The sequence below is a fragment of the Malurus melanocephalus genome, unplaced genomic scaffold, assembly GCF_030028575.1.
Source record: "Malurus melanocephalus ecotype Western Australia unplaced genomic scaffold, MMel_1.1 scaffold_85, whole genome shotgun sequence".
NCBI classification, from domain to species: domain Eukaryota; kingdom Metazoa; phylum Chordata; class Aves; order Passeriformes; family Maluridae; genus Malurus; species Malurus melanocephalus.
In genome coordinates, this window is record NW_026623317.1 from 1861366 (window position 1) to 1889237 (window position 27872).

At 42.0% G+C, this 27872-nt stretch overlaps 1 protein-coding gene across 6 annotated transcripts; it reads right to left on the reverse strand.

Moving 5' to 3' along the window:
• PIAS2 (protein inhibitor of activated STAT 2) lies at positions 1-27851 on the reverse strand. 6 transcript variants are annotated; one of them, XR_008965444.1, is made up of 15 exons: positions 27756-27851; positions 18434-18908; positions 16073-16157; positions 15410-15460; positions 15225-15315; positions 11823-11957; positions 9805-9910; positions 9162-9235; positions 8149-8309; positions 7418-7551; positions 6801-6972; positions 4491-4630; positions 3939-3997; positions 2644-2681; positions 1920-1936 (listed from the first exon to the last, which is right to left on the reverse strand). XR_008965444.1 is itself a non-coding variant. In XM_057367802.1 (14 exons), exons 1-14 carry the CDS (start codon positions 27777-27779, stop codon positions 1777-1779), a joined length of 1872 nt encoding a protein of 623 aa, XP_057223785.1. In that variant the 5' UTR covers positions 27780-27851; the 3' UTR covers positions 1-1776. The 6 variants fall into 6 exon arrangements, 4 of the variants coding, with proteins under 4 accessions (XP_057223785.1, XP_057223784.1, XP_057223786.1 ...); XR_008965443.1 differs by lacking the exon at positions 1920-1936 and adding an exon at positions 1946-1962; XM_057367802.1 differs by lacking the exon at positions 3939-3997 and having other exon boundaries at positions 1-1962.
• Positions 27852-27872: the final 21 nt, after the last annotated feature.

The window sequence follows — 27872 nt, forward strand, 5'->3', positions numbered from 1 at the left end:
CCAGTTTTRAATCTTTTATTCAGAAGTACTCCGGAACCTCTTTCCACACTCTACTTATAGGTCGAGTCAGCGTGCAATGGTGATGCAGAAAGCACTGATCTGCTGCAGGCCATCAGGAAAAACTTCATGAAAAGCATGGTTTTATTGGAAATAAATCATGCTATAAACTGAACCTTAACAGGTACAAAATATTAAACAGGTAAGARAAAGAAAGACTGGATGCACTATTAAGACCAACATGTGAACTCAAGACTGCTGTGAAAATTCATACAAAAAGGCAATAAGGAACAGTAATGCAGCATTAAAGGTGGAGGTACAGGGCAGACAAGAGTTACAAAACATCCTGTTTCAATATTTCTCATCCATGTACTTGGTTCAAATACTGTAACAGTAATGGAAGGCAAAAAGCACCAGACATCCAACTAAAGGTACAAGAAAAAAGGGAACACAAAATTAGCAAAAAAGGTGGGATCTGGTCATTAGGGAAGGAATCATCTCARATACAGTTACTTCAACAGAAACACAACACTTGGAAAAGCTGTTATTTCAGCATACATAGACAATACCATTATTCCAGCTCTATGGAAATGAATCTTTCCTATTCTGTAACCTCTTCCATGTACAGTACTGCTGAGGTTATCCCCAAAGGTGTGTGGGGACCGACATTGCGGACACACCAACAAAGCAGCACAGGCATCAGAGGAGTAAAACAGAGGGACCTTGTTCCCTTTGAATTAGAAAAGCAACAATCAGAGGGCCAAGAAATGAGGGGCAAAGCATCTTTAAGCCCTAAACACACAATTCAAAATTAGGCGGGGACACTGTGCAGCAATGGCTTCTATCTTCAAAAAAGCCAAGCCTCCCTCCCATGTGGAATACAGCAGCTACTGAAGAGACAGAAACTATGATCAAGAAATCCGAGAAAATACTCCTGACTRGAGAATGTAATTCCCATTTTCTCCTCATAGCTGCCACAGAAAGCAGCTGTACACTCAACTGTGTATTGGGAGTTTTTGGTGGTGGCGACGTGTCCCAATTGTAACATGGCAGCACAGAGACTGTGTGATGGAGGGTTTGCATAGATAGTTTGTCCCCTTCCTAGCAAAAAGAACATAAAGAGGAAGAGGTCACAGCTTAGGTTCTTGTTGCATTTCTGAAAAACAAGAAACTAGGAAAAAAACCCCCAAACAACTCCATATATTAGAGGCTTCCTGTATGTCCCCAGGTAAGGGGGAGGTGGGGAACAAGACATATAACGCACGTCATGGCTATTTCAAAAACTTCATTAAGAGAATGAAGCTATTACAGGCCCCAGTGAAAATATTAAAAATTCACTAATTCTTACACTTCTGCACCTTTGTCCTAATTGCTGTCCGAGAGTAAGTGCTTTTCTTTATTTAAAAAAAAAAAAATCTTTTTTTTTTTTTTTTTTACATTATTGCTGTGTTTTACAACAAAATTGAAAACCACTTAAGGAATCCACGCAGCAACAGAAAGTCAGTATCCCCAGAACAAACAAAAAACAAGAACAAGTGCTCTCAAACGGGCCATTTCTATACCAGCTATACAATGAGCAGGCACGAAAAAAAAAACAACAAAAATTATCCTATCACTTGTGTTCCTAGCATCGATAAATTCACCCCACTCTGCCAGAAGGCAAATCCTTTCAATAAACATCAGCGTGAGCTGYGAGATGGTGGAATTCTGGTGGGGAGAAAGGAGGAGGAGCAGCAGCAGCTGTGTGCAGTGCCTGGGGGTCCCGTGCTGCCCTGAGGGTCAGTCCAGGGAGATGATGTCGGGGGCACTGCCGCCGCCGCTGCTGGTGATGACGCCGGCCTCGGCCCGGCCGGAGGAGCTAACGTGCGTGCTGCTCTCGTGGTGGCTGGTGGAGGTGATGATGCTGCCAGGCGTGCTGCTTGTTAAGGTTGAGGTGAGACTATCCAAAAACATAGGAGGACAGTACTGCTTGAAACAAACAATGAAGAGTGAAGAGACTAACTGCACGAGGGAAATGTATGCTCTGAAGATACATCTTCCCCACACAACAAGCACCACACACATTTCCATGCACAGCGAGAACCAGAGTTCTGCCAATCAGTGCRTAATCAAGAGGGGATGGCAGCCACCAGCCCTCCTCTCTCACCCTCCCCATTTTTGTTCTCAGAATGGTTTGGGCTGGAAGGGGACCTTAAAGCCCATCTCATCCCATCCCTTTTCTAGTGGCAAGTGTCCCTGCCCATATCTCAGGYTGCTTCAAGCCCTGTCCAACCTAGMCTTGGGCATTGCCAGGGATTCAGGGGCAACCACAGCTGCTCTGGGCACCCTGTGCCAGAGCCTCACCACKCTGGGTRTATTYWMGTTAGTGCTGAGCATGTATTTGTATGTATTTTAGAAWGGCAACTACCAGTAAAGAATGAGTTTCCAGGCCTGGATTCATCATAGAAAGGCTAAATTGAATCTTCCTTAATACATCTTTGTTACCAGCTCTTGCTGGGAAAACAGGTTTTCCCAGTCTGTGGTTAGGTCTAAGCCAGGGAACTGCAAACACAGTTTGGATGAGGCACCCTGATAATTAGTGGAGCACCACTGTCACAAAAATTAGACCTGGATATTAACACCATAGAAAAAAGTTCAGAAACATACCTGTGAATCAACTGGGATTAGCGAAAGAAAATCCAGACCTAGGAAGAAGAGAAAGATAATAAATTGACAAGTCTCTCTTTTATTAATACACAACAAATGCAAGGATTTTTTGTGGTTGTAGAAAAGATTTTGTAATTCATACAGAGTTTCTAAATGGAATATACCACTGTGACACCACTCTCAACGACTACTTCAGGCAGCAGCAAAACGAGTTATCTAGTACAAGTGGCTCTTTTTAAGAATGAGGATGACATAATGATGTATTATTCACTGGATATTGCAGGGTGGTTCAATGTGGTTGCTTAGATGGAGGTTGCCATTTGGAGCTGTTGGTTCACAATGCAAGTTTCACTGCATATTGTACCTGACTTGGCCAAACTGGGACATGAAGAGTGTCATCACATTAAAGATGCTGGAATGAAGTAAAGTCACAACATGCACAAGTCCAAAAACAAGCAGCAGGTCTCTTCCTCCACCCACGGGCAGCCAATAAGGAAACATTTCTAATATCATCCCCGTTTTGTGTCTAGACAAATAAAAGGAATGAAGAAGAGGAAACTACAAGTAGTTCAAGGTATATCCTCTAAGAGCAGTGACAACTAGTGTCCATCTTAAAACACCATTAGCGTGTAAGCATTTAGGGCAAGATGTTTAGAATTATGAAACCAATGAGAAATTACCACATTTTTCATTTTGTTTCTTAATATTGGCCTTGTGTTTGCTATGTCAACAGAAAGAAATGGTATACTCCCTCCCTCTCCCCTCACCTCCAAAACTCTTCTGGCCAGTGACATCTCCCATCCTCCATTAGAGAAAAATATTGAAGGAGATTTTAAATGTCAGCTGCATTTACASAACTGACAACTTCTTTTGTCTATACAAGTTCTAGAACTTCGGTTGATAAGAGCTGGACAACAGTTCTAGACTCCCATTCTCTCAGCTTATTTTCTTACCCAATTTGGGAAGACAACTGATTTCTTAACAAGGGAGAAGTGGAGGGAGGGAGCAGTAAGGGAGCCAAAAATGGACAGAGAAACAAGGGGAATGATATCCATCTCATTGCCAAACTGGTGCTGAAAGAAGAGGAAAAAACCCAGAGGTGTTGCAGGGGAGGAATGGAGACAGGCAATGGAGCAGGGAAAGGGGAAGTACAGGAGGCCAAAGTGACACCTGTCACCACAAGTCACCACTTCCTGGGCTGTGGGTTTGTTACAGCCAGCCAAGAGAACCCCCAGAGTCCCTATATACAGTGTTCTTTTCAAGGAGCCAGGATAGAAAACAATCAGTATCCCCACCTTTTGTCTGATATTTAGCAGCAGTGTTGAAGAATACATCATAGGCATTTAGGGTATGTCTAGGTAAAGAAAGTCAATAGAGGTCAGCTCACAGATTGTAGCTCACCTTAACCTTTTTCATACAGTCTAGACAGAGCACCACTACAATCAGCTAGCAGAGTAACTACACTGAGGGCTGGGATGAGTCAGCACCCTCATACCTCTAGTAACTAAAACAAGCAACTACTCTCCCTTGCATCTACAACACATAACCACTGGATGTTAACACAAAGTCTGAGCATGGCAAGAGCAGCTTCTGGCTGCCGTGCCCAAGTGCCAATCTGTACCCCAAAAGCAATGTTTGTCACATCACTGTTGCAAAATGCAATCAGAAACTKGGCAGACAGCCTGCACTGGGCTTGTCTAGACATCACATCAATGCAATACTGAATATAGACTTGTTCCATTAAAAAAACAAAAACAAACCAAAACAAAGAGTTAATCAATTATTTTTACCCACCCCGTAAATTAATACTGCTGTCAGAACACACGTGAAAAACACCCAGCACTTACCTGGCAAATCTGATGAAATACTGGAAATTGGTGGGTGATGGAATGGTACTGGGTAGTCTGTTAATGAAGGAGGAATAGCAGCAGCATCAACGGTCGTCACGCTGGGCACTCTGGCAGTAGATGGCTGATACATGAGAACCCTGTTTCAAACAGCATGGGAAATTACAAACAACCTGGCCGTTAGTTGCASAAGGGAAACCATGCACTGCTGTGCACTCTCATTCACAAGTTACTGTGTGACAACACGACTATAGTGTGGCTACTCACTACACAGTACTCCACTCTAATTTCCTTTTTCATAACAGTCTTCATAATAACATGACCGTATCTTGGCTGTCAACAGCAGCTGTGACACAAGAGCAAGTTGGCATTAAAACAAAGTACAGTGCTGGAGTCATTGGCAACAAAGAMAGAAATGGGTGTCTGTGAGCACCCATGGAGGGATGTGCAGGTGACCAGAGTCAGGAGGAAAACACTCCGTTCGATTTCTCCACAGAACTGCTGCTCGGTGCCCACCTGTTATACCAAGGGCATTACTGACCGTATCCCCACAGGATGACGGAGATCACACACGTGGGAATTACATATAAACCTACCTTTACTCACAGCCTCTAGTTCAGGCCTCTAGGAGTGTACTACAACCCTTCTGCTTCCCTTCATGCTGCCCAGCCTCTTGGCAGCATTGCTGCAAACACCACCACAGGTGCTCAGGACCAGCCACATGCTATACTAAACACCAAGTCAAGTGGAAACACACAGAATTCTACTCTCAGATACTCCACATTGCTTCCTCCAGCCAGTGTTATCCACTCACCTTCCTCCCCAGACTCCTACTGTAAGCTACTATTGACAGAAGCTTGGATTTCAGCTCCCTTCTCAGGCGCCTCTCATACTTCAGCCTGCACTGTTGCTGACTCAAAGAAGATGACCCAGCTTTCCCAAAACTAGCATTCAGACAACACTGTTTAAAAGGAAATAAGGTACACCACAAAAGCCTGGCTTTAACTTGGATTTGAAGAATGAAAASATGGCAAATCCATACCCAAAAAGCAAGGAAAATATAAGGGTCAGAGAGAGACAAAGTAAGTCAGTCCTCCTACAATTACGGTTGCAGGTAGCCATCTCAAACATAGGAGCACGGAAGGATGTCTTGGTGCCTTCTCAAACTTCATTAAGAGATGTATTTGTAGCTATATTTTCTTGKAAAATTAAGGAAGTCTCTTGCAGAAGGACTCCTCCACAATTCTCACAAAAAAGCAACAGCATTTCAGTATCACTGCTGAAAGTGGTTGAAGATGACCAACTATTTGCTCACCAAGGACCACACACATATTCCTGTGGACTAGRGACTCAGCACACCTGCTCATTACTTCTGAAACAGAAGGGGAACCTTCAAAACAGAAGGGGATTGGGTTTATTACTATTATTTTAGTACAAGACGTACACCACTACACAGAGAGACACAGACACACACCTCATGCGTGCAGCAACACTAACTGATCAGTCATTACTAGAGCTGGAGCAGTGAGTGCCTGACCAGTGCCCTCACTCCCTGCTGGTCTGGAGTGCCCCACGGGTCAAGAGCAGGAACATTATGGAAGCCACAAGCAGCACCTGAGCTGAGGTGCACAGATCAGGACAGACAAAAGGTGGCACAGCAGCAGAGAAGCTGGTCAAGCCCAGTGCTGACATCAGGCCTGACTACAAAGATGGAGCAGTTGCCAGAGGACTGCAGAAGTCATTGGTTGTGCTAATCAAGGTGCAGGACTGACTGATAACCAGAGCCAACAACAGCATCCAAGACATTCCAGAATTTWACAGAGAGATGGAGGAAAAGCTCATCTTGATTCAAAACAACAAAGTGACTTCCTTCCAAGACCGACAGGATGGATGAAACACACAACACAGCCTCRTTCCCTGGGCACCAGAGCAGAGTAGACAGAGGGTATAGCAGACAACAAGGGAAAAGCCTTTAAGATGACACTAACTCAGCAAGAATGCATAAAGTTTCTCCACTTGGCATAATCTACTTTTCTCAAGAGAACACTGCCCATTAGCTTAGTCAGCTTCCTTTTCTTTGGAGAAATGCCCCTGCAAACACAGCAACAGTCAGYGCAAGTCTTTTGTGAGGTGCAAAACTATTTAATAGTGTTTTGTCTGTACAGAGTTACTGTATCAACACAACCTTCTACAAGGAGAGGCCTAGACACTCCCCCCTGCAAGTGCAGAGCTGGATTCCAAGTTCATTTCTCTACAGATCAGTTTAGCTGAGGCATTACAGAATAACAACTAACTTTAAAATTGACAAACCCTTTGGTTGGGCTTCCGTGTATTTCAGACATAAATATGCACTTCCTTTTGGCGGGAGGATCTTCTTCTTCATCAGAAGAGCTTTCTATTGTCAAGTCGATAACATCAACCTTCTTCTTGTTTACCTCACTGGCCACTGTCACGGAACATGGTTTGCTAACAACACTGGAACCTGAAGAAGAAAATAAAACATCATTGTTCCCCCAAAAGCAAGTGACGTCAGCAGTTTCTATTTGCAAGAGAACCAGGAACTCAGATCCTGTATAATAGATCACTTTCCTGACTATTACAAAGAATGCTATGCCCCAGTAACTGCTTTATGGCTCTTCTGTGTCACATTGAGACTATTAAAGAACAAACTTTTGTTTTCATCATTTTGAGGATGTAAAACAAAAGCAACCTTTTATTTTCTTAACTGCTGTTATAAAGAGCAAAGACAAAGACCAAAAATGAACTCTTAGAGTCACAGCCATTTCTTTTTTAGTTTAAATTACAAGAAGGTTAGACACAGTAAGCCCTCCACAAAACAAACASTAACATCCACATGCATTATCCAAGCTACAAAGAAATCTCCAAGACTGTTTGCTGGTTTGCAATCAGTACCCAGATGTACATACTTTCTATTTTGGTGCACTGTGGACTCGACACTTTCACAGCTTCCTTCTTTGGCCTCATGGGGCACCAGGAGCCATCTTCTTGGAATTTGATCTCATCCACATCAGAACATTCATTAAGGATTTCCATAAAGAGGCTGAAAAAATAAAGTTTCCGTTTTGATTCTAAGTCAAATTTTCATTCTAGACTGAAAAGGAGACACAGTAAAAAATATAACTATGATCACCTTCTACACACTTTATCTACTCTCTCCCTAGCTCTCTTTCCCTGAAAGCCTGAAATTACAGCCTATGCAGATATCAGAAAGTAAGATTGTCCCAACATATCCATAGTTCACTCCAACACTACTGCAGTTTACAAATCTCCCTACAGAAGCAGAAATCAGAATCACCTGAACCCCGTCAGACAACTGCATGAGTTAAGTTACGTTTTGAAGTTAACACCTTTCAGGGATGGGGACAAGTCAAAGGAAGACCTATCCTTAGACATCACATTCAGGTTTCTCCAGAGGAAATATACTGAGACTCAAGAGTTTGATGGTGCAGTTAGGAGATAAACTTACACAGTTCATTACACGGGAAGAGAAACTAACAGAGTCTAAGGGTTCCTCCAGTTTCAAGTATTTTGACAAAAAATAGTAGGAAATGGCTAAACCTCAAGTCACAAAAGTAGCTATGGAGTACCTAAAGAAAAATTTTAAGTAACTGTGTCATCTGCAAATCCAGTCTCTTACCCATCTAGAATTAGGCTCTCGTAAGCTGCCTTTTTGTCACAGACAGGGCAGATCCAGGTAGGCTTCTTTTCATTCATTTGAAGATACAGAGCAGCATCAAAACACTGCAGGTGTGTGCAAGTCACAGCCCGGCACGGGATTGTCAGTCTCATTTTCCCCAGCTGCAGGAGATGCATATAAAGGGTGTCAGAAAAGCAGACAGAGAAACAGGCCTGAATGATTAACAATGAATCCAGAGGCATTTAGTGAAACAACTCTTCCTCCTCACTACAGAAGTGCCATGGTCTAAGGGTACTGCAAGCAAATCCACCCCATCACAGCAGCCACTGTGCTCTTAAAAGAAAAATTAAGCCCTTCTCCAAGGCTTCACCATGCTCAGAACAGGCAGGAACATTTCTGATGGACCTACAACAATGTTATTTATGGGATTACWTTTTTATTAAACAATCTATTCAAGTAGCCACTTCTATAATTTTCCTATAACCAAGCATTTCAGGTGTTTTCCTGAGGTGTTTTCCTGAGGCTTGTTACACTCAAGATCTTGTGACCAATTGCTACCTGGGAAGAGAACCCCCAAGGCAGCATTACCTGGTTATAAGGTCATCAACTATTTTTGTTTGCTACTCTAAGTGCAGTATAAGCAAAGCCACCAAGATGASGAGATAAGAGGTTTAACTTATCACTGTATTCTTTATTTATGCTGTCAGCCTGCCTGATTAGCCTCAGCACCTCAATATAGGAGATTAATCCTTACACAGGCTTCACAGTACACAAGCAGCAGCTTGACTCAGTGCATCACAACTAAGGCATTCACAGTCCTAAACCACAGCTGGGTGACTGCTGCTACCACCAGGTGCTTGTAGATGCATGCTTCTCCCCAGTATTTTATCRTGACTCATTAATATAAAATATAAAGCCAGTGAGGTTTCTAAAGCAAGGCCTCTGGAAACCAGATCAATTCTGCCCTAATGAAAATAAGAATCTGTATCTGGAAGATTCCAGACGGTACTTACAGGACACATCAGAGAAACCCGCAGACTGGTTGTGGCAATCTCACTATCAGGATCTGCAGTKAGTTTTTCTTTAACTAGTAAAATAAGTTATACACAGAGATCATTATTTCAAATGCTAACCTTGATTCAGCAGTACATGCACTTTTCTTTCAGCTATCTAAAAAAATGAAGCATCTAGGAAAGTAATTCACAATCAAACAACAGTGGCACTACTTATAAGCAACTGGCAAACTGCATCACAACATTACCTGATGTTGTCTGACTGCAGATGCAGTAACACCCATGTGCTTAGCAGAGCAAACAACCCAACACATGAAGYGGTAAATAAAACAATTATCAGAGAGTGTGTGCGGTGCAAGTGAAGAGAACTTAGGATATCTAGCTGCACCTCAYAGGCCAGCACGATAAGGGGTGCTTGTGGCATTCCCACAAGGACATTTCAATTGGGATCTCTGGGTATGCTCTGTAAAAACCCTCACTGAAAAAGAGCGTGATGCATCACCAATAGCCAAAGGAACCTATGAAACCCTAGGCATGGATTTCCAGAYGAGATCTGATGTATTTTGGGAAAAATTACCTGTTCTACTTTTAAAGAGCCACTAACCACCCTCCAAAAGTACAGATAGGCAAGTTAATTACTTACTTAGTGCTCTGGAATGATCAGGGTTTCTGATACCTTTCATTTTTAACCTCTGCAAGAGCATAGCTGAGGTGAGCTGGCGAACCAGATACACAGACATGGAGTAATTCTACAAAAAGAAGGATTAAAGATTAAATGTTGATTTCATACAGTACTCCCACTACAGATGACTATTTACATTAGTTATAGCACAGTAAAACCAGAAGAGTGACTTTTTGCTTAATCATTATTAAAAGCATTGACAAACCATTTCAATTCCCTTGAAATCTAACACTGCCAAAATTCTCTAACCAATCAAGTCAAATTATCCTACTCCAGTTATGACTGAACCGAGAAAAAATTCCCAACCAAGAGGCAGTCTGTGTTTCTTTTTTTGAAAGATCACTTTTATGTAACACATTTCATACATGTAGTCTTTAAAGAACTTCTCACATTCATCTCCTTAATCCTTCCCTTTTTTCAGGCGTCAATGGGGAGCTCAAAGGATCATGAGACAAAAGATAAATGACCTTTATGGTACAAATAACACCTTCAGATGGCACAGAGCTGCCCCAGTTTCTTTGTACCTTTTCTTTAGCTTGATCTGTACTTCTAAGCCCAGCCTTTTTACACCACGTTCATTCTGCTGAGCCTGGCCCCTTCTGTTCTCCAGCATTTTCTACTCCTCCCTAACTCACACCACTTGTCAGCTTCTTTTGTTCAGTGCTCACTCCCTCTTCTAGGTCACTAATGAAAAGTCTGCAAGCCCCAGTGCTGCAGGATAATAATGGTTCCATCCGTGTAACAAGAACAACCCGTGACCTCTTATTTCCACCCCCTTCCAGGCACCTTCCTATGGCTCCTACACTGCCTGGGTACTGCACAGGAACTTCAAACAACTTCTACAGCCCTGCTCCTCCTTTGCCACTTATAGGAAAACTAGCTCTTACCTAGGGCAGCAGATAAAGTGTTCTAATTGCATATGAAATCACTAAGAAAACAGATTTTTGTGTTTTCTTTAAAGAATGGCCACCCACTGCCTACAGAGAGGATTCTCCAGGCTCAAGTCTGCCCAACTCTGAGGGGTTTATGCCCCCTTGGCTGAGCAGCCCTCCAGTATCAGCCCAGTCCAYGTCAACAAGCCCTTACGTGACACCCTATGCTGTTCCCTAGGGTCTCACCTTGAGGATGAAAAGCAGCTAATTCTGGCCCCAACATTAAATCAAGAAACATTACCTCTCAGGGTAATGTCCAAGGCATTCCAAGTCAATCTGCTTCCATCAGAGTATGTTTTGGCAATACAAAGAAGAAAGCAAGCAGGCATGAGCACGAGGCCAAGACCACACACAGGACTGTAACCATTTTAAGATTCTSTGTTTTGATTGGGAAGCAAGGGCTCAGATCTCTCTCCATTCCTGTTCTAGAAGATCATCCTTTGATATTAGAACTGCCCTTCATTTATTATTTGAACYATAGCTTTCAATCCAAATTATTTTTAAAATTTTAATATAAAAATGTATACTAGAGTCTCTTTGAAACATGTAGTCCAGAGAATTTGATTTTCAAGAAAAACTTACAGACAAAACATTTTGGTAATTGCATCCAAATTTACACAACCAGTCACAGATAAGGAAGAAGTGGTTCTTGACTTGCCAACAACCCATGAGAAGGTGCTACAACAGCAATTTAAACCTAGGCTGAAGTCAGAAATTCCTTGCACTGTCCTTTTATTTCTTTATTAAATCTACAGGCCAATTTAATTATTCACACCACAAAAAGAGGTTTTTTGACATGTATTTCAGGCAAACCCTAAAAGCAGACTTTCTAGTGTGAATCCTGTAMGAAAATCTCCCCATCTGAATGTGAATCTCACACACGTTTTTGAAAATGATCACAGTTCTAGAACAAAAATTTCCTGGCACTGATAATAACKTCAGCCACCAAACACAAAACACCTGCCAGCCACATTAGGCATAGGGAAACAGGAATACTCAAACAGATTGTTTAGACAACTTTCCACATTCTATACACATGCAGCTTACCTTTCCAATTTCAGATGCCCAAGAAATGGAAATCTGGTTTGGCACTGCTGACGACAGCCGAACTAGAGATGTGATATTCAAGGGACGCCCAGGTCGCTTCTGCTCAATTCCATTTTTTGGTGGTGGAGCATATCCCTGTAGGAAAAAAGGACAACTGATGTGTTACCCACACTCCCACTGTACTTGGAAACTGCTGACACAGACTTGTTAGCTTTACACAGATCTGTAAGAAGCAGGTAAACTTAGAGGCTCTCTAGGCTGGAGAGCAGATTTCACAGCGTTAACCTTAAGTCAAGTACAGTTATGCGGTATTTGTTGTCTTAAGTAAGTGCTGAAAAGGTGGAAAAGAGCATAGTTTGGGTCCAGGTAAGTTCACTGGAAGAGTAAAAGGACATGTGAATGTTTTTTTCCTTTTTTCTCCCATGCCCRACTGACACTGAGTGAAACATCATAAGGTCATAGCCTTCGTGACAAACAGAGCAAGTAATGAATACTTACCTCACTGTTTCATATACTGAAAACACTTCACTGATTAAGAAACAATTAAATCTTGTTCCAAGAGCTCAGCAGTGAGTGTTTTGTCTAGTATCAACTACACCTGGCCCCATTAGCAACAGGGTGTCACATGTCCTATGCCAAGGCCCCCGAAGGGCTGTACATGGAGTACCAGTGGTATTAAACAGATCACAGAATCACAGCGTGGTTTGGGTTGGAAGAGACCTTAAAGRTCATCCAGTTCCAAACCCCTTGTCATGCAATAAGCCTGCAGCTTATTCCCCCCTGCATCTGCCAGTCTGCCACAGCTACCCTGAGCATCCCTGCTCTGAACTCACAGCCAGTCTGCAGTCACTCAATCTCATCCTGCACCTGAAGGATGCCAGTAAGAGACAGCAGCTCTGCATCTTGCACAGACCTTACTGATGCATTTTATTTAGTTCAAGACGTTGTTTTACACAAGAAACTCACCCAGAAAGGATTAGCTGGGAAAAAAAATACATATATCTTTACCCAGAGAAATACAAACATTCACAGATTAGTGCTTGGAAAAGGGAGTTACTTTGGAAGATGCTAACTGTGGAGATAACTTTTTTTTTTTTAAAAAAAACCAAAATAAAAACAGTAACAACAAAAACAAAAAAAAAAAAAAACAAAAAAAAAAACAAAACAAACAAACCAAAAACAAAACCCACCACAGTCTCTTCCACTCACTGGCCCAGTATGCCATGAGTACTTTATCCCAGAACACAGAAGCAGCAGACACATGCGCACTGCTGCCAATTTGACATTTAAGAAAGAATGATTTCAGGAGAGAGTGAGTGTTTTATATTTCCCAATTTTTTCCTTTTCTTTTAGAGACAGACCCTGCAGTGCACATGCTTCATTTCACCGAAGTTTTAAGTGTTTTCCTCCACAGAGCTTGTTCTTAAGAACAGATTCTCTTTCATACTCCTAGAACAATTTGGAACCTTTCTTTCCTACCCTTCTAAGAGCTGGGAGCACACTGCTTGCCTCCCAACCAGCATGGCCCAGCACTGTTTAATCAGGCTGCCAACTCKAGYGGCAAGCAGCTGCCAGTATTATTTGGGCTTTGAAGTCTTCCATGTTTCTTCCAAGACGCACATTATTCAAGGTTGGTACCATCTGCTACAGAAAGCAAATTCATCAAGAGAAAACACAGCTGCCCTTTTATGTGGCTTTTCCCAACGACATAGATACAGGAAATATCGTGTTAACATGAAGCAGTACCGGGCAGCATTTCTCCAAAGATTCTGATAAGGACTGCAGGCAATGAGATGACCAAGAATAATTTACAGATATCTACAGAGGCAAGAACTGCCCTACCAGGCAAAGACACAAGTTCACTTATGAACTGTGCAAGTGGGCAACACAAGCTGGCATCACTGATCAACTACCTAATATTACTACAATGGACAGTAGGGGTCTTTGAGGCAAAGAAGTTATCTTAAAGTTCCTGCAACAGAAAGAAATCACCAGATGATGCACAGAGTGACCAAATCAACAAAAAATCTGCAGAAGTACTCAGACTGAGACTTTGTCATTCAGCTCGCAGTGAATGAGGAGGGGAAGGGAGATGGCAAGACAATAGTGATTTATTCACTTCCTCACCTAAAGTTTGGCTGAACAGATTAAAGGATCATCTTATCATGTGCAAGAGGAACCTAGAGGATTTACGTCTAAAGCAAAGTAATAATCCAAGACTACAAGTGAGTTTCTGCTACAACTGTGACRTGTTGCATACAAAATGGAGAGCAGAACACAGCACAGCAGGGCATAAACTTTTATATTAAAAGACAGAGAATCAGCTGGCACGGATGTCCACAAGATAACAGCAGAGCTAATTCTTTTTGGCTGGTTGTTGAAAGACAATCTGCAGAAGAGAAAACCCTCAAAGTTATCACGTAGAATGTAACTAACATTCCCAGAAAATACTGACTAGAAAACATGAGAAAGAAACCCTCTTGTAACCTGAAGACTAAAGTAGGGAGAAGCTGAAGAGCACAGCAAAAAAAAAATGCAGTCATGGTTGCATGCGGGAGGAAGAAGGGTACTGGACAACACACCTGACACACCGAGATGGTTACAAACATTCTAAAAAGGAGGTTTCACACCTTCTCTCTCCACACAGCTTCTTTCCAAACTCACTACTGAAAAAATCCTCTGTACTATGACTTTTTCCACTCTTTATAGGCTCAAGAACTATTTCTGAAAGGGTTRTGTAGGAGTTTCTCTCTGTTCTACTGAAAGAAGAGAAACCTAAGATATTTTGAGAATGAGAGAGCTTTTCCCTATCTGTCTGTACCCAAGCCTCGAGGTGACCCTATGACTATGTACTAATTTTTGCAACATCAGCCACCTGTGAGATGTGACTGCCAACAGTATTCTGTTCCAGTAACAGCACATGCGAGAAACCCTGAAACATGTCTGTTCTTCATCCCCACAACATACTGCACTCTAACCATACAGATGCAGACCAGTGTACAAGTGATATACAAGAGGGTGATGTCATTCCCTCTGAACAAGAGGGAACTCAAACCTGTCTCAAATAGAGGCAGCACACACTGTGAGGGGTACGAGCCACAAATAACCAATAATTGTGAGGAGGCTTCTGCTTGCAGACACTGTTTTGGTTTTGACTTSTGCTTTTGCAGCTGACCTTACTAAATAAGTTTGCTGTAGGGGTTTTAAACACAATTAGTGTGTGCAGTGGCTGTAACACAACTAACAGCMGTAATGGCTAACTCACATAGCCAATACACAAACCCCATTCCTAACATTAGAGACATCTGAGTGGTAACAGCATGGCTGTTTTTGCAAAGTAACATTACAGAAAAACACACACTCCATAAATCATCAAGAAGCCACAAATACATACATACTTACTGGCAATGGGAACAGCTTTCCATTTACTTTAATGCACAGACTATTAGGATAATTATCCTCTTGAGGGCAGCTTGTCTCTGCTAGGCATAACCTGTATCCATAGAAAGAGAAGGCATCATTTTCCAGGGTCCCCACAAAYACCCATTAGCAAATTAGGTTTTCAGAGAACACCATACAAAACGTACCTTAGCTGAACTTGGACTGTGTAATCTCTTCTGCCTCCAGGCAAGAAGTCCCTGTGACAAAGAAAGAAAAAGAGAAGTACCCACTTAGACACCAGGACTCATGCTGTGGCCATATACAGGAACAACTGACATGCTTGCCCCAGCATCACTAAACTTTGCTCTTATTTTTCTTTTATTGAGCTATGAACACCTTACAAGTGACATTTCTGTTTACCTACTGCCAATTTACACAGGATTTAAGGATCAGGATCCTCYATCAAAAGATCATAGCAACAATAAAGCAGGATGCTGCCAGGGCTGAAAAAGCACTTATGAATTCTCATAGTTTACAACACCAACACTGAGACAAAATAGAAAAGCAGGCTTCCATTCCTTTAGCCAGGAAACATGCAGGGAAGAGAAGYTTTTCACCTCTCTAAACAGTGACAATTATTTGGAACCAAGTAATTGTTTAACGGGGTAGGATTTACTCAAAATACACACAAAATCTGTGAACAGTTGTTCCTGAAGAAAACCAAACAATATARACTCAGTGTAACTTCACTGAGGATTATCATTCTGCACCTGCAGAGTAAKTGATGCATATAATGAACCAAACCACCACACTTTCTCCTGAAATCTTGTAGAAGTTTACCTACATTATGCCACACTCTTACTTCTTACCTGGAAATACAGATTTCTCTGACCTGCTGAGGTGTTAAAGCAAAGATAAAAAACTTCTCCTGGAATCTCTGAATACTGCTCTGCACTAGAAAAAGAAAGACACAAAAGAGGTTGAACCATGGTGACTAAAGTCATTGATTAAAACAAGATCTGGAGTTGAGCTTTTCCTGGATAGAGGCTCAAGYCACGGAATATATTCAAATGGTGGTTGAACTGCATGTAACTGTTAACAAAAAAAAGCAATGAAACAAATCTCTCATTAAACTACAWTCAGATGGTTTAATATCACATTACACTTCAGTACTAAAGCAGCTTGGCAAACTGTGTTATAATCCCTACTCCCAAAGGAGGGAATTTCAAACAAACACACCACAAAATATTACACTGGATACCTGACAAAAGGAATACTGTGGAGATGCTGACCACTACTGTAAGGTACTCCAGGAAGAGAATGAACACCGGGATTTTTAATGGACAGTTGGAACATTCAGAAATAGCTAAAGGTAATGAAACCTTTAAGGAGGAAGACAGGGAGCGCAACCCCTCATACCAGAGAAGCCACGAGACTTTGTGTTTAGAATTACCCTTCAGTAGCACCTGACAAAGACCCAAATAAATAGAATGTTCACAGCAGAATCTGACTTGTCTCTTAATGATGGGAATCAGCAATATTTTAGTATTTAAGGTAAACAGTACACACGTTACTTTCCTACTTTCCTTAAACTTGAAAAGTTAGAAATCTTGACCTGAAATAAAAGGTAGATTAGATATGTCCAATTTAAAATAAGCAGTGGGAAATACAAGTGCAAAAACAGCACAACTAAATGAGGCAAATTTGGAAGAGTTGGACTGCCTTGTGCATTGTGACATTCAGGGGAGATTGTTTCTATGCCCAGAAAAAAAAACCCACACAAAAAGGAGGTAAACATGCAATGGAACCCAGACGCAGCAAACACACAAGTTCCTCAAACTCAAAGAGACACTCAAATTCCAAAAAGCTGCAATGTGCACGTAYGCACACATACCACAGAAGGCATTTGATATTTTAGAGTAATATTTGAGTACRTGTAAAAAAGACTGCAGAAATATTTTATTTAGTTCAGTGTGGGCTAAAATTAAACCCTACACTTACACTTGCGCTTTTATATTAGTGCAAAGGAGTACCACACTCATCCCTTCCAAAGCATGAAGCAGTGAGGTGGACTATACTCCTAGCTCTCTCYAACCTGTTATATAAATATTCAACTCTCAAAGGCAAAAAAATTTGTGAGTGTCACTATGCACGAAGAAAAGTGACAACATGCACTGTAATTAACGTTTTTTAGTGTAGTTTTTTGCTTTAAGTATGGGAGGATGGCAGATATTGATCAGMACATGCCTCACTGAGGTACAAGTCACAGCCTAAAAGACTTTATGATCAGTTAAGAAACTAAAACGTTCAAGAGGATGCAAACTATTTTTTAAACATATTACTAAATAGCTAGGGAACATTTTTTTATGTGTAAGGTAAGCCTGACTGAATTTCAAGACAGAAAACATAATTCCAAATAATTAAAAATGTTCAAGACACTTGAGGAAGATGAACCAGACTTTAGGTTATTTGGTAGACAAATGTCCACTCTCTATTATAACATACAGTAATGCAACAACCTGCAGGCTGAGAAACTTCACTGAGCACAACACTGWGCATCACAGCACAAAGTATCTATTTCAGTGCCAGATATCAGAGCTTGCAGAATTGGTTGCAGTGAAATATGGGTTAAGTAACAAACCAATGAACTTGTTTTCTTTACCCTGTKGCAACTTGTAAACTACTGACCCTGAAATCTTATTTCTGTTACTCCTGACAAAATTGTTTCTTATTTGCACTAGGCAGAAACTTCGGRTCCAAATCTCTCAGCCAAAAAGTGGAGGTTCAGCCTAGGTATTAGGAAACATTTTGTTACCAAAAAGGTGGTCAAACACCAGAACAGCCTTCTCAGAGACTCAGTCAATGCCCTAAGCCATCAGTGTTTAAGAGAAATTTGGAAAATGCCCTTAACYATTACTCTCTAACTAGGTCAGGCAGTTGGATTATCATTGTAGGTTACCTTCCAACTGAATTACCCTGTTCTAGTATTTAATATTCAGAAGATAAATGTCTTAATCATATTACTTTTACAACAGAGAACACCATTTCCTGAAGTGTGGCTTTGTACTTCTGGGGAAAATGGTGAAGAAAAGGAAAAAGTAAAGGTGCAAAAGAAAAGGGAGTTTTCACTTGTTCCCGGTTGCAAAAAGCTATTCAAGTCTGGGCTYAGTATTGTCAGAAGCAAAATTATTGAATGAATTAAGCAAGCTGCAGAGGTATTAAACACTTACCTAGACTSGTGGGTTTAATGAGCACATCGAGCACATCATAAAAAGGTAAGCTCTTCAGCTGAACATCAGGATGAACAGGTGGGATCGGAGGGGACGGCTGCTGCATCTCAAAGTGCGGCTTAGTGTCTTGGAGGAGCACAGAACTGACAGGCGAGGACGGAGACTGAGGCGTGACTGAAGTCGAAGGGAGTGCGTGGATGCCTGAGACAGCCAGGTCAGGCTCGACTGGAGAAGAACTGCTGTCCAAGTTGAAAACAGCAGGTTTTATAGCTGATAAATCCGACAGTCCTTCAATCGTCCTTGGGTACCGACGCCTATAGAGTTCTCGGATTTTGATCTGAACTGCTGGGCTGCAGCCACTCTTCAGTAAGTGCAGTGCCCTCATCAGGAGGTCATGTTTGCGCCCACTTTTATTACGTCCAGCAAATCCCAGCAGCACTTGCAGTTCAGAAACACGAAAACTTGATACCATATTCTAGAARGGAAAGAAAAAAGCACAGGTGAGCCAACAGCACCCCAAGGAGGCCTTTTCAAGGATCATGGTGCGGCATCTTTCATCATCTAATCTGACAACTTGTTACTTGGTTATGGGTACTGCCCACACCCTTACAGAACAGAAGAGTACAGTTAGTTTAAAATGAAGAAACAAAGCGTCCAGGATACAGGTTGAGTTCGCCTGTGTTAATGAATGATTTGTTTCCACATTCAAACAATAGTAACACAAAATCTTAAATTCACAGCACAAGCACRAACTGTACCATAAATAATCTGTCCCATTTTGTGGAAGGAAATACAAAACCAAATCAAAAAAATCAAGTGAGTCAGTATCATCACCTGTCTTCCAACACACTTTAAGCACTTCCTTATTTTATTTCTTCGTTTCTGAATAGTTTATTGTGGAACTCCCTTTATTCTGCACACTAGGTTAAAGCGATGCATTTACAGAGACAGGCACATCAGGCTGCTGAAAGAAACGCACAGCAAGGTGGACAGTTCTTAAAAAGCTACATTATATACTGTGGTATACCATACGATACAGAAACAACATAATTGATTCTCCAGATGTCACAAAGAACTTCCTCTCCTTTTCAGATCACATTCTAGTAACAAATGTCACAAAGATCTTTTCAAAACAAGTACTACTATTTACCTGGTTATCAGGATTAGTTACAAAAGACTGAAAACTGAACTATGAAGTTAAAAAATTAAAATCCTTCTGTTCATGAAAACATGAATTAAAAAAATTTAAAAGTCCACTATGGAAAAGGAATCAATCTTCTGCCCCGTTACTACTAATGAGCAACTTCACAGAGGTGCACGATCTTGCATTTTTGTGAGCAAGTCTCCGTTTCAGAGGTATAACATTTGTCCAGAATACTTTTAGCCAACTTCCTTCCTACTTCTGTGGGACTCTTCCACTGTAACAAGGAGGTAAAATTTTTAAAGRTAAAAGAACACTTGTCTTCAATCTGTACTGCTGCACCATGACAAACCTAGACTTGATGACTGGAGATGGAGGTACTAACAGAAGGTACGAAAYAGCAGACATCTGGGATCATAACACRTATTTTTGAAAACAGTTCAGAAGTATATCTGGACTCTTATTAAAGCTTTGGGCATTGATTTCAGAAGGGATACAACTCAAAACACAATTTTTKAATTGATCTTCCAAGTCCTCACTACACAGAATTAACACTCTAACATATATCTGACTATGTGCTCTAACATATATCTGACCACAGCTGTAGTTGTAACACAACTTTTGCCCAAACATTGAGTCAGTCACCAAAAAGTCAAATCCCCCCTGTGCCCCTGGCTTGCTCCCTGTTTTCTCTTTAACACTGTGAAAATTGTTTTGGCAGTATGACAGACTAGGGAATTGTGTCAGATGAAAACAGAACTTAAAATCACARAATCATTTAGGTTGGAAAAGGCCTCCCAAGATAATAAAGTCCAACCATTCCTCCAGCACCACCAAGGCCATCACATAACCCATGTCCCCAAGTRCCACATCCATACAGTTTTTAAATCYCCCCAGAGATGGGGACTCCACCACTGCCCTAGGCAACCCGTGCCAGGGCTGGACAGCCTCCTTAATCAAAGAAAATTTTCTCAGTATAAGATACAGCTGAACCGTCTCACCCAGAACAACCAGAGGTTAGTTGTTGTATCTTGTCCTGTCTCTTGCTACCTGAGAGCAGAGGCCAACCCTCCCCTGCCCTGCACACCCCACCCTCAGCTCCCTCAGCYGCTCCTGGGGCTCCAGACCCTTCCCCAGCTCCGTTCCCTGCCCTGGACACGCTCCARCCCCTCAATGTCCCTCCTGTCCTGAGGGGCCCAGAGCTGTCCCCAGGGCTGGAGGTRCCYCAGCAGTGCCAGCACAGGGTACAGGCACTGCCCTGGACTGTGGCCATACTATGGCTGGGACACCACGGGCATCTTGTCCACCTGGGCACACGTTGTCCCAAGTCCAAGTCAATGACATTTTTGTGCCATTACAACACGCAAGAGTTAGTAGCGTGCTCCTGCCTTTTCAAAGGCTATGTTATTTATGCACATCAAAATGACCATCTAAAATACTATGGCAGAAACCTCATTCGGCACACCCTTTCCTCATCATCGATGAGACAAGGTTGTAATTCAGACCCTGATTTGCAGCATTTCCAGATAGCCTGATTGGATCCAGTGGATCTTCTGGCTCTTCTAGCTTCAAGAAGCTGTTCTGATCAGAGYTAACACAGCAGCCTTCACACAGGTATTCCCCCAACACCCTGTGTATAAATGCACCACGGACTGAGCAGCCAGCAAAAACAGTCATATAAGGCACTGAGTGGCTTGCACAAATTTCTGAAGGCATCAAMAGCAGATTTCACCTTAATTTCATCCCAGCAACTTCTTTCAACAACAAAACAATACAAGATGRAGAATGTTAGCTTCCACGTGGCATTCCCCTTCTACTTCCCCTTACTCTCAGTCAAATAAAATGACAAAAATAAAGTGATTCAATATTCATTAAAAATGCCTYGAAGTACTGCAACAGCTTTATAGTTATGACATGAAAGAGAACTGTGTTAACAGAGAATACTGGTATTCATGAATTTACAGAAAGCTTCACGTTGCCTGCTTCTATAGATAGCTGCATAAGCTTGATAGCAATGCCAGCTCCTTTATTTCAGATGCAGTCAGTAAGCATGATGCTGGATKCCATAATCACAATGCAAATGAGTAAAATAATCCTTTACACTGAGATTAAGGAAACAGCATGTATTGCAAAATACTATCTAGTACCCTGCCTGCTGCCTTCTGTGCATTCCTGCAAGTTAATCAAGGTGAAATGTGCAGTCAGGCACGCCTCRACACAGCTAACATTTCATACAAAAATTCCACAAACTAGCACTTTGTTGCAAGACTGATTTCATTTTAMTAGAAAACAGAGCCTAGCTTCAATAGGACAGTCATCAAAATTTTAAATTAACACCCACATTAAAAACACTTGCAAAATAAAAAAAAAATATGCATCACTTTGTCCATCAGTACAAAAATCTTACATAGGCTTTAGAGAAAAGACTAGCAAAAAGTGAGGTTTACAGGAAGTACTTGAATAGCTTCCACATCTTCCTAAAGCTGATTCTACCCTCCCTTTAAGGCAACAACAACAACACTATGCAGTGCTTAAAGGGACTCCAKGAGAGCTGGAGAGGGACTTGGGAAAAGGGATGGAGGGACAGGACAGGGGGCARTGGCTTCAAACTGCCAAAGGAAWGGATTAGGTGGGATATTGGAAAGGAATTCTTGGCTGTGAGGATGKTGAGGCCCTGGCAYAGGATGCCCAGAGCAGCTGTGGCTGCCCCATCCCTGTAAATGYGCAGGAACAGGGCTTGGAACAACCTGAGATTGAGGAAGGTGTCCTGGCTCATTGGGGTGAAGCTTTAAGGTTCCTTCTGAACCAAACCTGATTCTGTACTATCTTCCTACTCCACTTACAAATATAAAGTGGACATTCATTACCATCAACAACTTTTATGGAAACATATGTCTGAGAATATTCATTATCATGGTGCAAGGCAGATACTGCTTCCAACAAGCCCTTACCGAGTTATTTTCTTTTGGTTTTCCAGCATATTGCAGAAGACTGCAGCCTCGTTATTAATATGCTTTTCACATCACTCATTTAAGATTAGACATTCAAGCTGTGTTGTGCAGATGCCATTTTCTCTTAAGAGAAGTTCTTTACAGCTGTACAGCCCAATAAAAAAAGCTTTTTTAACACAAAACCAAATCCATTTTAGTTTTAATGGAACTCCATGAACACAAAGAATAGTTTGACAGAATTCTAAGGAAGGAAATCAGACTGGTTAATTCAARCACTTTTATATTCCAGAAATATTTTTCCCCTGAAATTCATACTTGAAGGTCATAAGAAATTTTATAGGTTGTTTTGTTGCTTATGGTTAAACTTTAGCAACCATGATTCATCAGCAGCAACACTGTTCTGAAGCATTAARCCGTAGGTGTATCTGGAATGGCATTAATCTCCCAGGGAGGATGATGTTAAAGAGCCCAGGAAATGCTGACATGCCGCAGAAATTAAGGGGCAGACGCGTTTCAAAGCAAAGTAAGGGACCAAACGTGTCTTTAAACAAGAGCAGTGTGATTCTCTGCACTCCTAAAATACTAACAGTCACTGTATCTGCATATATGTGTGTGTCTGTGTACATCAATGCAAAGGTAGCTGAAAATGCCTGTTTGACTCTTGACCAACGTCTACAATAAGAATCAACAAATGTGGCATTTAGGGCAAGTATTGTTCAAGCAGCAAACTGGACACTAATTGCAGGAGCAATTTAGMCTAATCAGAATTTCTGGTCAGCTTGCCCCAAGAGCTCTGCTTCAGCCCCAACAGYTTCCAGACAATGTCAGAGGTGTCTGAACGCTCTGTACAGAAGGGACACACCAAGGACAGGTTCTACAAATCCTCACTCCTGACTTTAAGCCCTTTCATGGACATTGAGCACAGAAGTACATTTGTGACATCTTTTGCAGTAAATYTGCATACATGCTGACTTACACCAGGATAGAAAATGGGCAAAGCTGGTAAGGAAAAACAACCTTTGTCTTGGGATGGTTGAAGACTCTGTGCTGATGACAAATGTGTTCTCAAGCTGATATAATCATAGATAAAGAAAYGCAAGTCACCGGGAAATATGAAGATGCCACTATTGAAATCCATATCAGTAGTACAGGACAGCAAAGGCAGCTATAAAGAAAACCACAGTCAATGCAAATCATAACCACCTTGGTATTTTGGATATTTTCCTCTGCACTGACTCTAGTCTGGCTCCTAAATTAGGAATTAGCTCCAAAGTTAGAGCTGTTAACAGCTGTTTTGCTGTTAAAAACAGCAAAAATCCTAAGTTAAACAAACACAAATATTTAAGACATACAAAACAAAGCATGGCCAATTACACTGCAGCCTCCTTTTAAGAATACCCAAAACTACGTTATCTCCTTCCTCTCCCCATCACTACATCTCAGCACATTCAATCAGCTGTTAATGATTGTACATGTAGTAAACTTTTAAGATGCCTTGATAAACCTCAGMGATCTGGAGTAGTGACTGTGAACATACGGAGAACACAGGAATTTCGTGCAGATACAAGGTGACAGCACATTTTCACATGTTATTAGGAGTATTTTATCAGCTTTTATTTTATTTAAAYAAATAAAATTTAAGCTCAATTTAAMTGCAGCTTRAGGATCATTACAGCACMACCAGCAACTTCTCAGCATCTATTCTGTCCACCATCTTAAGTTTAACCTAGATATTAATGTGGAATTTGATTTCTGTATAAAAAAACAGAAAGTGTATGTAAAAAATCAGTGTATGGCAATGAGCTTGAGGAGGACAGATGAAAATAGCCTCAGAATTTTCCTGTCAGCAATTTAGTACTAAGCACACTGYTTGACCTGGTAAATGTGAGGCAGTCATTTATACTGTCCTTCCAGACTGGAAAAATAAAGCAAGAGGAGTGGAAAGACACCAAGTCTGGCATGAAGTGATCCAATACATAATAGAATAAGACTTCAACTTCTGTATTTTAATATGCTATYCAAACCACATTGCTCTTCCCATTTGAATCATGTGAGTTTAGTACTGGGTGTGCAAAAGCAGAGAGTAAAAGTGGGACCTGCTTCCAGCATTTATAAACCTGATTTTCCAGTAAATTTTGTGCAATGTCTGCTGCCAGAGAGGATATATTARCACACTTCCATCTCTTCTCAATCAAGTGAGTTCTTCTCCACAATGGCTATCAAACTGATCTCTAGTGTCACAAATTAATTTTGGCACAGACACAGCCATTTGCCTATAAAGAGCCTTCTTTTTTTACCCCATAAAGATGACACTAACAAATTACTTCAAAACCTGTTTAAACACAAACTACGAGATTGATGCTGTCACTGTCTCGAGATCTGTTTAAGACTATATGCACTCCACATTATTTGTTTCCAGTTTAGTGTCAGAACGCCAGGAGAAACGCAGGGGAAGAATACTCTCTAAGTAATAATATGTAACTGATCCTCTTATCTGCAGCATTCTGCTGAGATGCAACAAGCTTCAAGCTAAATCTTGGCGAGTTCAGAATCTGTTGGGAGCTGGAATTGTTTTCTCACAGATGGCTCTCAGAAGGAGTTRTAGTTTCCCACTTCTGGGCCAATTCTGTTCAAAAATTGTTTACTCGTCATCTCTGGCCTCCACACCAAACTTAATTCTGATCCACATCCGCCTGTGCCTGTCTAATTCCTTAAAAGTTTACTGGGCTGCTCTGGAGAGGGGATTATGGGTAAAGGTTATGAGCCAGGTTTAAAAACACRTGTGTGAACAGCAGCTCTGGAAATGGTACCGCAAAATTAACTRTATCTCACAACTAGATGCAGTTGTGCTCTCCTCATCTTCTCAACCACTCCCTAATGTTCCAGAAACCAGTAATCTACAGAAATCAATAATCACTACTAGTTAATAGAGGAYTTATCAGATGGTCTGGAAGGGTAAGCCTTAGATGGACATTTTCACCAATATCTTGAAAACTAGCAACTGTGGTTWCAGTTACTTCCAAACCTCTAACAAAACTGAAAATTTCCAAAAGGCAGGCTTCTTTGAGTCTGTTTTCTTTCACTACAGCCTCTCAGTTAAAACCCTCAGGTTCCAGCTCCACAGAACTTTTACTGTGAAGACCCAGAGGATATCAGGGATACTTGTAACATATATTAAAAGGATCCTTTGTCCTGAGGAATAAAAAAATGCTGCTGCTGCAAGTTTCCCTCAAGATACGGTTAAAAAGAGAACTCTGACCTCCTGCCTTTAGTCAGTCCTTAACGAATTACTAAAACAAATTCCACYCTCAAAATGGCCCAAGTGGCCTTTTAAAAGGCAGGTAGAGATGACATACTTCAGGAAACTGGAATCAGCAAGAGAGCAGCAAACAATACTGCCATAAAAACAGTATGTTAATCTATAAAGCAGCCATTTCAGATCACACCTAAAGGTCAATTCACGAAATCTACTGGGGGTGGGGGGAATCTCTCTCATCTTTAGTCAAAAGCAGGAAGATTTGGTTGTCTGAAAAAAAATTCCAGCCTCAAAACCAAGTGCCTGGTATTAAAGAAGGCACATTCAAATACATCCTCAAATGCAAAAAGGAAAAAAAAAAAAAAATTCAGCCAAAACCTCACAGATATGAGGCAGACAGCTACATTCTGTGCCAAAAACATACCTAGACTTTTCCCTAACAGGCCATGAATTATTATCAGAGGCATGCTGAACTTGAGAGAAACTCCAGGCCAAGAGATTCATCCCATAGGCACTCCAGTTTACAAACAARATGAATGGGAATACCAAATTCGACTTTTCTTTTTTAAACTAGTGGCATCTCTTCTTTTGAGTGATGAAAGGGCAGTCCAGTAGTTGGTCTTAAACACAGTTCCTGTTTTCTTCCATACTTCCTGTATTGCTTCTGGCAAGCCGCTGAGGTGCATAGATAATTTCAAAGGTATTTAGGTACCCAGTTCCCTGAGGGAGGCTATCAATACTTATGGATACCTAGATAAGTGATTACAATGCTTCAGGAGAGGCAGATCACAGCTCCAGCTCAAAACTGGAGAGGAAGAGATAAAGGAAGAAGAGTCACCACTGGCACAAAGTTTATACTGGGGCTCTAGCCRAACCCTTTGAGACACCTTGGAATGAAGGCTGAGTATGGGTGAGGACACTGAGCAAGAAAATGTGTAAACAAAAACACGTTTTAAAGGGGGAAAAAAAAAAAAAAAAAAAAGACAACAATTCCTAAACCTAAAACTGAGACAGAGCACTGCTGTCCTCAGACAAAGAAACCCAGTTCCTTCCACTATATTTTCGTAAGTGAGCTCCTCAGCTGCACTACCAGTGTCAGCGCTGAAAGAAGCCTCAGCAAGGGAAATTCTCCGGCGATTGCAGCACATTTCCCACTCACGGTCGCACCACCACCAGCAGCTCTTTTTCTCCACTAAAACCCAGCTCACAGTGGCTATTATTTAATCCGCTTTTATCCCTCCCGTAACAAAGTCTATGTGGGGGGGGAGCGGCCTGCACGAAGAATTCCCACCAAGAATTCCGCTTCTGCAGGTGTGGATGCTGTAAAAGAACAACAGCCTTCTTCAACACAAAGGTAGTAGGGGATTGCTCAGGGAACAGGAGGAAAAACACAAACTGTGCAGTCAGCTCTTTGTGTACACACCTTAACAAAATGAAAGGACACACATGCACACACCCACTCCGACAAATCTGCTACAGAGTCCATCACCACAATATGGAAGGAAGATAATGAACCGAAGATAAAACGGGTCTGAAAAGCAGCACTGGGTTTCACGCTGGGCAGGCACAGCTTTCCCAGTTGGAAAGCAGTCCACGGATTTCCAGAGATTCCACAGCTATCAGCATTTTTAACAGCCCGGTGGTTATTCACCGCCCTCCCTTCAGCTGCACGGGGCGCCGGGCCCAGCAGGAGCCATGCGAGCCCTGGGGCCGCTCGGCAGCCCCGAGACGGCTTTAAAATGTCCGGAGGAGCGGGGAGAACCCCCTCGACGGCAGCAGCACCACARCCCACATGGCGGAGACGGGGAACCGGACAGGGCCAGGGAGGGTCTCCCCGGGCAGACCACCCCCGACCCCCGGGAACTCGGGGCGGCCCCGCTCCTTCCCTCCCTCCCTCTCACACCGGGGATGCCGCGGGCCCCCCAGCACCGACATCTTCCCCCGTGAACACCTCTCTCCCTCCTTCCTCCTCACCCGCAGCTCCTCGAAATCCGCCATTTTCTACCCGCCGCCGGGCGCCGCCGCCACCATCATCGTGCACCCGGAGCGCGCTCCCGGCACGTGACGGGGAGGGCGGTCCGGCGGGAAGGG